At 37.9% G+C, this 12,706-nt stretch overlaps 1 protein-coding gene across 2 annotated transcripts in view; it reads left to right on the forward strand.

Annotated features, from left to right (window-relative positions):
- RALGPS1 (Ral GEF with PH domain and SH3 binding motif 1) overlaps positions 1 to 12,706 on the forward strand; it is a 67,062-nt gene that overhangs the window by 45,803 nt on the left and 8,553 nt on the right. For both annotated transcript variants that reach the window (XM_030461227.1, XM_030461229.1), the window contains 2 exons: positions 2,766 to 2,833; positions 12,128 to 12,254. In XM_030461227.1, the coding sequence (XP_030317087.1) occupies positions 2,766 to 2,833; positions 12,128 to 12,254 (195 nt within the window). The remainder of the gene's footprint in view (positions 1 to 2,765; positions 2,834 to 12,127; positions 12,255 to 12,706) is intronic.

Genomic DNA, 12,706 nt, shown 5'->3' on the forward strand with positions numbered 1-12,706 from the left:
CAAGGCAACCAGATGCTCAGTAATACGATGGCAGTAGGAAAGGTTTTAGGATATGTTCTGAAGATCAAGGTTGCTAATGAACTTCCTTCAAACCAGTCTTGTTACCAGTTTTAGTAAATATTTCATTTATGATCTTTGTCTCAGAATTTGTGCATACTTACACCATATAATAACAAAACACTAATAAAGCAGTGCTGGAAGGATTCATCAAAGTAGAAGGTGATACGGATATCACAAAGGAGGAATCAGATGGCCTGATGACTAAAATGATAGTGACACAAAAATCAAAATGTTACATATTTATTCTAATGATAAGTGATGGTGTTGATCAGTAGATGTCTGTAACAAGTGAGTTACAGCCATGAAACTACAAATTTATCCCTACTATCAAATGCAGTGTTTCTATAAAAAACATACTGGTTATGTTGTTTAATTTGATTTTTAGATGGAGTTTCCTGATCATGCATCAATGTTAACATATACCCAAGCCCATTTGGGTACAGTGTTACAGCTCAGTTTTCATGAGCTGTAATATCTTAGGAAAAATAGAATAAATGCTTTCTATATGTAGGAATATAATTTCTATAACTACAAATCATTAGTAATTCCAGTTTAAATTTGAAGATAATTTTAACTTCAGCAGGAGCTTTGCTGTTAATGCTGGAAGGCATTTGATAGATCTTAAAGATAATATAGTAATTTTAATTTTGATTTATTTATTTGTGAGAATATTTAAATCAAATTTAAGTTTTCTGCTTAGGATTCGGTATATCAAAGAAAAACTGAAGTCACAAGAGGTGTTAACAAGAGGGCAAATTTTGTTTCTTAGTGTAGTAGAGTTGCTGCAGTTTATATACATTGGAGAACTTGGACCTTTTCCTACCATGCTTCTTTTGTTAGAATAAAGAATCATAGAATCAGTCAGGTTGGAAAGGACCTCTGAGATCATCAAGTCCATCCCTTGATCCACTACCGTTGATTACCAGACCATGGCACTGTATGCCACATCCAGCCTCCTCTTAAAAAAACCTCCAGGGATGGAGAATCCACCACCTCCCTGTGCAGCCCATTCCAATGCCTGATTCCAATCTTCTCTGTGAAGAATTCTTCCTAATACCCAACCTAAACCTCCCCTGGCAGAGCTTAAGCCCCTGCCCTCGTGTCTTAGTGATAGCTGCCTGGGAGAAGAGACCAACTCCCCCCTGGCTCCAACCTCCTTTCAGGGAGTTTTAGAGTGATGATGTCTCCCCTGAGCCTCCTCTTCTCCAGACTGAACACCCCCAGCTCCCTCAGCTGCTGTTCATAGGACTTGTGCTCAAAAGCTTTAAACTGGGGTCTCTGTTCATCAAAACTAACTACAACTACCCATAAAGAGAACTCTCATTCCTCTCTCATCTTTGTGGATAAAATTTTGGATTTTGGATTTTTTGGATTTTGTTTTGAATATTTGATCTCACATTTTCCTCTCAGTTTTCCCTGATGGATTTTCAGTTTCACAGCATTTTCTTATCCCATGCCAGAAGGAACCGTAAGCCTTAAAAAGGCAAAGAGTGCTAAGTTTTTATAATGGGGAAAGAATCTCCTCTGTCTTTCTTTCCAGTGACTGCTCTTTTTGAGCCAGGGATAGCATTAGCATACTCTGAAGAGATGTATGCTTGACCTTTGGCAGGCAGACCCAACTATTTCAGTACCAGGCTGTCAGGGAGAGAAGCTTAGATAGTTGCCCTAAAATGTATTGGCAGGATCTCAATATACATTTTGCCAAATGAGAACCTCAATTACACTGAGAAGGAAAATTTGGCAGCCACTTCATATAAACAAAGATTTTCTCTATGATTTTTTGTGCCAGTGCAATTGGTTGCTTTAGGTTCGTGCTAGTCAGCAAGTACAAACACACACTCCAGAAAACCCCTGACAGTGATGTCATATCCTAAAAGTACTAGGTCTTTCTTGTTCAGCTTATATACTATTCTGTGCAGAAGCTGAAAGGTTTTAACATTTGCTAGTTAAAGGACTAAGAGTGCAGAAATAGAACCTAATGTGTCAGGATTCTTTCCAGGTGTACCCAAGAATGTATTGCTAACACAGTCATGGCAGCCAGTGGGCTAAAGAGATGCAGCTTTGATGCATGATGCAACTGCTGCAGGATCCTTCTCCTCCTTCAGCAGTGTAAGAAGTGATCTGAGGAGAGTGCTTGTCTCCACGTATGCACTTTCTTCCTGAGCTAGGCAGCACTATCCAAACCTTGTGGCACCATGTCACGTCCTTTCCTAACCTGCCATGCCCTGCAGTGGTTCCAAAAAAAACAGTCCATTTTTTTTTGCTGACCTTTTGGTGTCAATTAGGTCAGGGCTGGTATTCTCCACAGGACTCACTCAGGAACAGAGGCTGTTGAACCCACTGATGAAGTGGTAGACAGGCAGCTCTAAATGTTCCAGGTATGTCAGACTTGTTTCACTTCAGACACAAAAATTTGGACTGCTCAGAAATGCCCTGAGTAACAGTTTGAGGACCACACTGTTTTATTGCAACTTAGGTATTTTCCTTGTCTCAAGTAAGACAGGTAAGTTTTGTTCAGTTTCCTCATGGAACAGCTAAATTTCTTGTTCATGTGAGGCTAGTCTCTGATAGAGCTCCAGCTTACTTTACAGAGAACAGCAGCCCTAACACATTGCAGAAAATATTTTCATTATTAACCTTTAAAAAAGACAAACTTCTTTGAGAATTTTTTTTTTGTTAATTTCTCTAAAAACTTGCTTTTCCAGATTATCAATAAGAATTGAGCCAGGTAGCAGCTCTCCTCGACTGGTTTCTTCCAAAAAAGATCTTGCAGGTATAAAACTTCTTTTGTAAATTTGAGTAAGGAAGTAACTTTAATTACATAAGTTCTCCATTGAAGTATATGGGAAAACCTATTTTATATCCAAGGGTGTTTGGAGGAGGTGTCAGTTTCAAATATGGGCTTTAGTTGCAATTACTGCATTAGCTTTTGAGGGCTGTCAGAGAACTGAATGAACCCTTTTCATGCATATGCCCACTTTCACAACATCCTTGGTTCAGAACACCACTCCTGATAGCTGTAAAAGATCTGATTTTTATTCCAGATTTCTGCATGCTCAGCTTGTACTTGGGTTAGTACTGTTCTTAGTCTTAAATAATTTTCTTCCTTTTTGATAGTCACCCTTGGAGGTTCTTACAGTAACAAATTGTATCCCACATATCAAGATTTATTTCAATGTGTAAGCATTAATTTGCCTAGGCAAAATAAATCCATTAATCTTAAATGAATGAAATGAAAACAATTTTATTTCAGAAGTAAGACTTAATTTGAGGAGGTTCTAGTGGGGGCATATATTGTTACTTGCCTTTCTGTAGAACAGGTTTACCTGGATGGCAAAGAGGAGCATTTTTAAGATCATTTATTAGAAAATTTCACATTTTTAGTAGGCAGCATAAAATGTGTTAGACTTTATTAAAATCAAGATCCCAGCTACAGCACACTATGCCTAAAATTATCCTCTGGAACTGATCAGTGCAGACTGCCAAGGCTGTCAGTATCAATACCAAGTCTCTTACTAACCATGATTCCCAGTAGTGTTGCTGGGAGCTGCTTTGTCCACCAGCAGACCTGGTAATTCAGAGGTGTTATCAGTAGCATGAGTCATCAGATTCTGGCTTGTACATAAATGATTGCAGTTTGAGAACTAACACAGGGTGTTTGTAAGCATTGGAACAGAAATTAGATTGTGTGGGTTTTTTTACAAGTGTTTGCAGTTCCATTATTATGTAAGTGAAGAAGAGTGGCTGAACTTTCCCTCCTGAATCTGCAGTGCCCCTGTATGCTCTGTAAGGTTGCTTTACTCAGAGCAAGAATTAATGTGACAACTAGAAACCAAGTCTTGAATCCTTCCTATTGCTCCATCCTTCCATTAGTATCTCCTCTGAAAGCTCCACACACTTGTGCACTACCATGTTTCTTGCTCAGCTCATTCTCACACACTGCCAATGAATGCCACCAGCATTTTATAATAACCACATGAATGTTTTGGTGACCTGTGCCTGTGTGTGGCTGCAAAAATGCTACTGAAGGGAATCCCGTGAACTTTACTGAAAAAACAAATTAATTCCTGCAGAAAGATTAGTTAAGTAAGCACAAAGGCAATGATTTATTTCACATCATTAATAAATAGAAATATAGCACATGTTAGTCTTGAATAATGCTAAGCTAAAATTTAAATATCAGTAACGAGATATTTGACCATGGTGAATTAAAATTAGGACATTCAAATATATTTGAATCAGCTTTATTTGGATTCAAATTACAAGTTGAGATTATTTCCACTTAAGCAACTCTGTACAAGGAGTAAACTCTTTACAGTCAGCAAGCTATAATGATAGATGATTTCAAAATAATGAAGGCAGTCATTTAGTGTTCAGTCAATAGGCTGAGGCATAGGAGTCTGAATAGTGTGATTTTAAAGTAAAATAAAGGTTCTTGGTGCATCAGGGCAGTCATCAGTTCAGTTTTCACAATCATCAGAAAGTTAATGGGCTAATAGCAGCAGTAAGTCTTCTTGTCTAAGAGTTCTTCCTGTGACAAGCTGGCTTCTTCTAGATTGCAGTATGTTTCCAAAGATGGAGAAAAAGTTTGATATCATGGTAGTGATTCCTGATTCTATAAAGGACTTAAGTGCAAGGAACAATCTCTTCTTCATGCCCTAAAGTATAATTACTTGTGTTGATGATGCAAATAGAATTTTCCTTCCGAGCACTGAGATTTATCTTCTATTGAAGTTGAGTTTTCTGTCTTTTAAAAGAAGATGAACAGTATACCTTAGCCAGGGACATTGTGGGTTTCCCCCTTAAAGTATCTTTATGAGCTTGAGGCTCAGTAAAAACAGTTAAATCTTGGAATATATTTCTGTTTGCAGAGTACTGGAGAAAACCATGTGTCCATTTTCCATGTAAATTGCCAACTGGTTTTCCAGTAAATTTGGAGGCAGACATCTGATTAAAGTGAGTATCTCACAACAAGCTATGCTTAGTATATTAGTGGCTAAGCTGGTCTCATTTAATTACCAAATGTATTTATAATTGTGAATAGTGCTTTCACAGGAAGATCTCATGCCTTCCATAACGCTGCAGAGATTGTCTCTGGCAAGTAGCATTTAAAAAGGAGTGTTAAACTGTTTAATTGTATGCTTTCAGGAACTGTGTGATTCACACAACTTCCTTGGCAGCAGCTGAAGTCTGCTCATTCTGCCTTGAGAGAGAACATAGCTGGAGAGCTTATAGTATGCTAACTGTTCACAGTTTCCAGTTGAATTAGCTGTAAAAGACATCTGTGTTCCTGCAGTCTTGGCTATGAGGTGCCCAACGTTTATGGTACAGCTAGTAGACATTTTGGTTTGAAAGGTATAACTTGATACATTTTCCCAGAACAAAAGAAAAGATTTATGTGATAGTTGTTAAAAATTTACCTTCTGAGCAACCGAAGTTCCTTGGAATATTCACACCAAGTTTAGATCAGTATAGAAAATTTTATGCATGTTCTTTATCACCTTAATGTTACTTTGAAAAGTTCAGGCTACAGTGCTAATCAGAACATAGAAAATGATTACTCATTCTCTGAAATACATCATATTTATCCTGTCTTGGAAAACAATATAATTAGATAAAATAATGATAAATAATTACCATATCCAGAAAGTGTATCTCTAATGCTAAACGAGTCAAAGAATGTTCTTCATAAATCTGTGGTTTTTAATGAACCCTTTCACTAAAGTTAGCATTTTGAAGTATTTTTTAGCCACATCCAGGCCTCAGCTGTGGGCAGCCCTTATCTTGGCGTTTTCATTATGTAGTATTTAGGTATTGACCCCTCCCTTCTTCCCTTCTTTTTAAAAGAAGGTAGTGGTATAATTCTTGAGAGGAGAATAAGTAGATTGGAGCTTTCATGTTACTGCTCTACTAGGAGTATGAGGTAAATAATCTGAAACAGGTGCATTCTCTTTTGTTATTGTGGTAACGTTCAGCCCATTTTGCTTTGAGTCCATTCAGCTTTGAGAGTTGCTAGAGCTTTTAAATTTAACTAAATTAGTTAGAAAAAGAATATAATTGATTATTTTTATTAATTAGAATCAGTAGATTTATCAGATGTTAAGTACATGATATGTAGGAGTTAAAAATGTAGAAAATGCAGGAAGAGAAGGAAGACTGGGATGTTTGCACATTTGCAAGCCTCTGGATGTAGGTATCCTACACAAGTGACAGCTGTACAGCAGTCCCAGCATTGTAGAATGAAAAAACCCACACCATTATTTTCCATGTAAACACTGACTTGACATTCAGTTTTGCCATTTGTTTTACTGGTTGCTTTGGCAACTAATAAATTGTTTGTCCTAAGTGCTTTAGCAGCCAATTGCTCTGTGGAAATGGGATTGTCCTGCAAGTGCTTGGAGATTTTTTCATGTGCATAGTGTCTGCATTTCTTACACAGAAAAGGAAGACCCAAGTTTTCTTATCAAAAGTTTACAGACAATCCAAAACTTTGCTCTTTAGTTTAAAACTTAAACTCATTTCCAGTCTTTTCCTTTGTGATACTTCCCCTACAGAGTTTTAGATTTCATTCTGAGTATTTTTGCAAGTAATTAATACCAGACAAATGTATGGGATTTGCATGTTGTTGTCATCTGCTAAATCCAGCCAGAAGTGATATGCTTTGTTGATATTGTAAAAGAATATTCTGTCAAAGCATATGCAAAGTTATTAGTGAGAGAATGATTGTACTCAGTTTTTAACTTAGTCTATTACTTTCTGTGACTTGCTTACCAAACAAGTCTTTTTAATGTCCTAGTTTACTGATACTTATTTTGACTGCTATTTTTTTTCTTCTGTGTCAAAGCAATCACCTGAAATGTTTTATGGATTGGTCCATGTATTTTGATGAACCCAAGCTGCAGAATTCCATGCAGCTATGTTCCTCTTACAGTGGGTTTGTCTGCTCTGCCAAGGCAAATGTCAGCCAAGCTCATGCATTACCCTGCAGATCCAGCTGCAAGAAATTTATAACTTCTGCTGAAGTGTGCCCATTAAGGGCCATAAGTATCCTGAAATAACACCCCAGCATGATTCACTGTTACACTTAAATTTATGGGAAGAAAAAACATAAATATGCTCATGCAATAGAATGTTCTCTTTTTCACATCTGTTGTTACTGGTAGACACTACAAAAGGTTGAGATATGTGTCGTGTCAGCGTTAGGAAAGCTCAGGGAGGTGTTGATGCTGCAAGTTTGCTCTTGCAGCCATAACATACGTGTCTTGCATGGTGTGTACATGAATAGTCTTGAGTTGTAAACCAGTACTCTGAAAATTAAAACTATGCTTTTACAATTAGCAGTCATTCCAGGTTTTATTTTTTAGAGTAATTCTTGATTCTGTGGACAGAATTTTTCTTGAGTTCTTTATTGTGTGTTTTGCAAGTAGGTCTTTCTATTTGAAAGTTTTAATCATCACCCACTGACTTCGGTTACAATGGCAACAGAACAGTAAAAATTTACAGCAAAGATTTAACTAGAGAAGTCTGTGGCTTGGAATGTCTTTATTAAAGCTCTAGAAACAGAGCTGGTACATGCTTCTTTTACTTCTTAGCCGTTCAAAAAATAGTACATAGTTTTGATTGTTTTACCTTCCTGAAAATCCCTCTGTTTTCCAGCATATAATATGCGACTGACTTTCAGGTTTCTGTTTGGATGCCTAATATTGCTTTATTGATAGAGTTTAGAGAAAAATGTGGACTGTAACTCCTTCACCCTGTTGCTTTTTTTAAAAGCTCTGGAGGCTGTAAGTGTTCACATGTTTTACTGAAGGATTGCAAAAGTAACATTCATTTATAACATTTGAAGGATTATTCATGGAAAAATTATGCAAAGGAAAAAACAGTGAGATCCTTTGGGATATGTGTAAACTTTTCCAAATGTTCTTGCCACAGATCTCTGAGCAGCACTCAGCTCACTGTGATGAAGTTGTCTCACATTCCCTAACGCAAACAAATTTTTAATAATGTTTTAATATTTTTATACATTATTTTTGTGTGTGTCAGCATAGTCTCAAAAATGATGCTGAGAAGTAATGAAAACCAAACTAAACCTTGTTCATGCCAGCTGACTGGAAAATCCTGCTAAGAGTCCTTTGTCTCCATGAAAGGCAAAATAACAGAATAGTAATCATGGTAACAGTATGCACTAGGAGTGGAGCCAGGAGAGCAGGGGGGACTTAGCAGTAGCAGATGACTTCACTTATTGGAAAGAAGGGCCAAATAACTATCTCAAATTAATTTAAATACTGGAATTTTGTTATCAGCACTATCAGGCAATTTCCCCAGATAATTGCTCAGCAGTCTGGTATGTCCATAAACATCATTTGGTCTGCACAGTATTCATCAGTATCTCACCACTTGCCCTCTTTGGCATCCTTCTTGGCACAAACCCTCTTGTCATTTACCCCTTTACAGAAGGATGGTCATCTCTGCTGTGCCCCATAACTCATGCTGACACCCTTTGCACCCCAGAACTGAGAGTAACCTGCAGCACAGGTCTTGTCTAATGAGAACTCTGAGCTTCACAGTAATTCTTCATATACATTTGACAGGAGAACAGATGCAGATGCTGTGATTTTAAGCTCAGATTCTTTTTACTTTAGCACAGGGTTAACAGCCAAGCCATACATACTTCCTTCTCTTGCTGTGGAGATGAGGAAGATGCAGAACTGTGAAGAGAGTGGCTACCCTGGCAGTGTAATAACAGCACGCCTGATACTTATGTCTTCATCTTATCCCACAAAGCATTCTGTTTTCTGTCATCAGGATCTTCACTGGGTACGCATAACTAAGAATTAGAATAAGTCCTTTACTTCCTTTCACGTGGCTGGTGAAAGCAGTTGTGTTTGCCATGTATAATAGCAAGCCAGGCTGGAACTGTTGGCTTAAGTTCTGTTGGCTGTAAGCTTCTATACCTGTTCCCACAAATTCTGTCACCTTAGCCAGATAGTATTTTAATCTGAAGTCTGAGATACACAGTCCTTTTAGACAGAGTACATACTTTGTTTCAGTTTTTTTTAATAAACTTTTCTGTTCTGGAGCTGTGCAGGTAGTAAAAGCACATCCTAAAATCTAGTTACAATGGTCAAGCTTTTAAGCATTTTTATGTTAAATTTTGCATTAATGCAAGTTTCACTCCATGCTTCCTAATGGGAGTCTTAATTTCCAAAAATAAGAGAGCTTAGAGTGGAAACTCTCAAGTAACTATTTTTGTTGGTAGTCAGCATCTCTTTATTTTTTGTAGGTTTTGATCAGGGTAACATTTGAGTCTACACATGCTTCAGAATTCCTAGAGTAAAATCTAGCTGACTGTGGTTTCATGATGACTTGATTGTGTCAGCAAAAGATTTTGCTGTTACTTCTCTAGATAAAGTAGATCTAGTGTGATGCAGTGAATATTATCTTAGAATTAATTTAGCAGTCTTACTGCTTTCAGCTCTGTGACTCTCCACAGTGAGAAACTTAAATGTGTGAACTCTTATGTATTAGAAAATGTAACATTTATTTTGACATGTGCTATAGTGTTTGTGTGAAAAACACATCTGCATGTTTCTGCACCATACTGGTTCTCTCTGGACTATAGTGTCATCCACTTAAAGTAAATCAGGATTTAGAAATGGCACCAGGGAGAAAACTGAATGACACAAGGGGAAGCAATAGAAAACTGAATCAATCCTGCAGCCCAGTTAAGGGACAGATAGTGACTTAATGCACTGCAAGGTGTGAGTGAAACCTTGGAGTGGCCACATTAACACAAAAGTTTATGCTGAGTTTCAGACTAACTCTTGCTGATACATGAGAATTTCCAGGAAAATTCTCTTTCAGCTGCCACTATCTTTATAGTGGGTCTCAGTTCCAGTGTATTTTAGGCTTCTTAGCAGGTAGTAAACACCTCAGTAATCCTCAGTATTTTACTGTTCACAAGTTGAAAAATTGGTGGAAAGGCACCACAAGCAGCACTTGTAGAGAGAACTGAGAGAACTCCTTTCTGTGAACCCAGAGAAATTTTTGAGAACCTAGTTCATTAGAAGGGATGGACGTTTTCAAATAAAAGAACTTGTAATAATTTCTGAAACTTCTCATTGTATTTGGTTAGTAATTGCATAAATTCAAAGAATTTGTAATGAAAACTTAGGTAAAGGACTTTAGTGAAATCCCTGTTCTTGCTAGTAGTGCAGTAGGCAAGATTTTCAGACCTAATGGTGAAATACTAACTCAGTTTTCACACTAAGCTAGCCACCACCTAATCATGTTGACATTCATACTTTTTATTATCTAATTTGTGCTTAGCCTCCACAGCAGAAGAGGAAAATGAACCCTCTTGTCTTTAAGGAAAAAGCTTCCAATGTTGCCTTCCAGCCCAAATGCAACAACATATTGAAAATGCAGCAAAACATTGTACGCAGCCCTTTTCCAACCCTTGAAACATATGTTTCTGGATAAAGGAATGATTAAATGTGCATTTTTTTTAAAACTGCATATGGCCTTTAAGCATAAGACCTTCACTAAAGCTGCATATGCCAGTGACTCATGCTACTGATGTTGAATTTCACGTTTCTTAATTAGATGAGGGTAGCAAAGACAGGCAGGCAAAAAATGCTATTCTGTATAAGAGTATATAGGAATAAGGTAGAAAACAGGATTAGAAGGTGGTTTCTCTTTTTGTTCTCTGACTAAATTGATGATCTGATGAATTATATTACTGAAGATTCTCTAGTGACCTAGTTTCCCCTTTATTACTAAAAGCAGTTTTCTCTTTCATCTTTTATTGAGAGAGAAATGTAGAATATCTCAAGTTGGAAGGGACTTGTAAGGATCATGAAGTCCAACTGCTCTCAGCTCCTCACAGGATTACCCAAACCTAAATTACATGATTAAGACTCTTGTCCAGATGCTCCTCAAATTCTGACAGGTTTGGTGCCATGACCAAGGGAACCTGTTCCAGTGACCAGGAACTCTCTCACAGCTGTTTTGGTTACAAGTGAACCTTCACGTGCTGTTGTCAAACTGTCCCTGAAATGCTGGGGTTTTACTTGTTTGGGTTTTTCTGTTTATCACTAATTTGAGGCCAGACACTTCTCTGCAGAATTCTGATGAGAGTTATATGAAGCTTTTCTCATTACAAAGGTTCTGTCTCTTATCGACCTCTTCACAGGTGGTTTTAGGTTAGAAGCCAGAAGCTGACTAAACTAAGGTCACTGTGGCCTCCAAGAAGTGGTTTGTGTAATGTAGAGGGAAGGCTATTTTGCTGCTACCAAGTCTGGAGATAGATATGGGGCAAGTGGTGACTTTCATGACCACTCTTCCCTCTCTGTCACTGCCACCAATGCCACAGCTACATGTTTAAAAGTGAAAACTGTTTATTGTGAATCACCTTGTGATCACCAAGGGTGATAATGGGCCATGATGTTATCCACTGTATTGCAAAGTTTACTGCCAGTGTTTTGCAAAGAGCAAAACTTGAGTTCAAGAAACTAGAACAAGGACAGCTCGTCCATGTTTTCCTTGAGGCCCCTGAAGTCTCTTAAATGAGAGGAAGAATAATTGCAGTGAGACACCTCGAAAGCTCATAGATGATTGAGAAGTAATGCATCTGTCTGGCTATTAGATACTTGAAAAACCCCTGCTTTCTCTTACATGCTCGAGCTGTCAGTATGAGCAGACTGTATGCAGTTTATTCACAAAATGGAGTTGTGAGCAAAATTCAAAACATTCCTGCTCACACCCGATGTACAAACTGACTTCATGGCTCTGTGTATTACACTTTGGCACATCCAGCTGCTGCAGGGGTGCCAAGTCTTTTTGTAGGAGTTCGTTGTTAAAAGTATGTGCAAAGCTGTTTTAAAAATGGCTTTCAGACAGTTCAAGAATATAGAGATTAATTGATAACAGAAATGGATGGTGTAACTGTAATGCACAGGAAACAATCCATGGTGCCTTTCCATGATCTGTAACAACTCATTTTAACCAGCCTGTGACATTTCTGTGCTTTGCATCAGTTCAGTGTTAAATTATCTCTGTCTTTTAGGTCCCTCTGACATGTCAGCAATTATGAAATTCAGCAGGAGACCCACATGTCCTGATGCCTCAGTTGCAGCAAGTTTACCTACACCTCCTGTACCACGGCACAGGAAGAGTCACAGCCTGGGAAACAAGTGGGTACTCCAGGCTGTCTTGCACTCGGGCAATTTCATGCATCACAAAGGTTTAGGAGAGTAGCAGACCACTCTGGTATTTGTCCCATCCATTTCTTGTATTGCAAAAGTGCTTTAGGTTCTCTAGGTTTTCTCATGACACTTAGTTTTTTTTGCTAACTCTGTTCTCTGCTAGCCCCAGAGGTTGCCAGTGCTTGAAAGCTGTATTTTTGCTTTTTTTTTTAAAAACATCTTGCTAATATCTCTAAAGAAATTTACTTGCTGCTTCATGCACTTTATCATTCAGGAAAGTTGAGACCTTTTGCACTGTTTTACCTGGGTAATATGGATTAGAAGCATTTTTCTCTACCATTTATCCAGCTAAGTGAGAGCAGCTGCTCCCCAGTTAAGGTTTCAGCAGCTTCTAGATTTCATTGTTGGTGGGTTGGGGAAAAAAGTTCACATGCCTTGTC

Source organism: Calypte anna, chromosome 17, assembly GCF_003957555.1.
Source record: "Calypte anna isolate BGI_N300 chromosome 17, bCalAnn1_v1.p, whole genome shotgun sequence".
Lineage (NCBI taxonomy): Eukaryota > Metazoa > Chordata > Aves > Apodiformes > Trochilidae > Calypte > Calypte anna.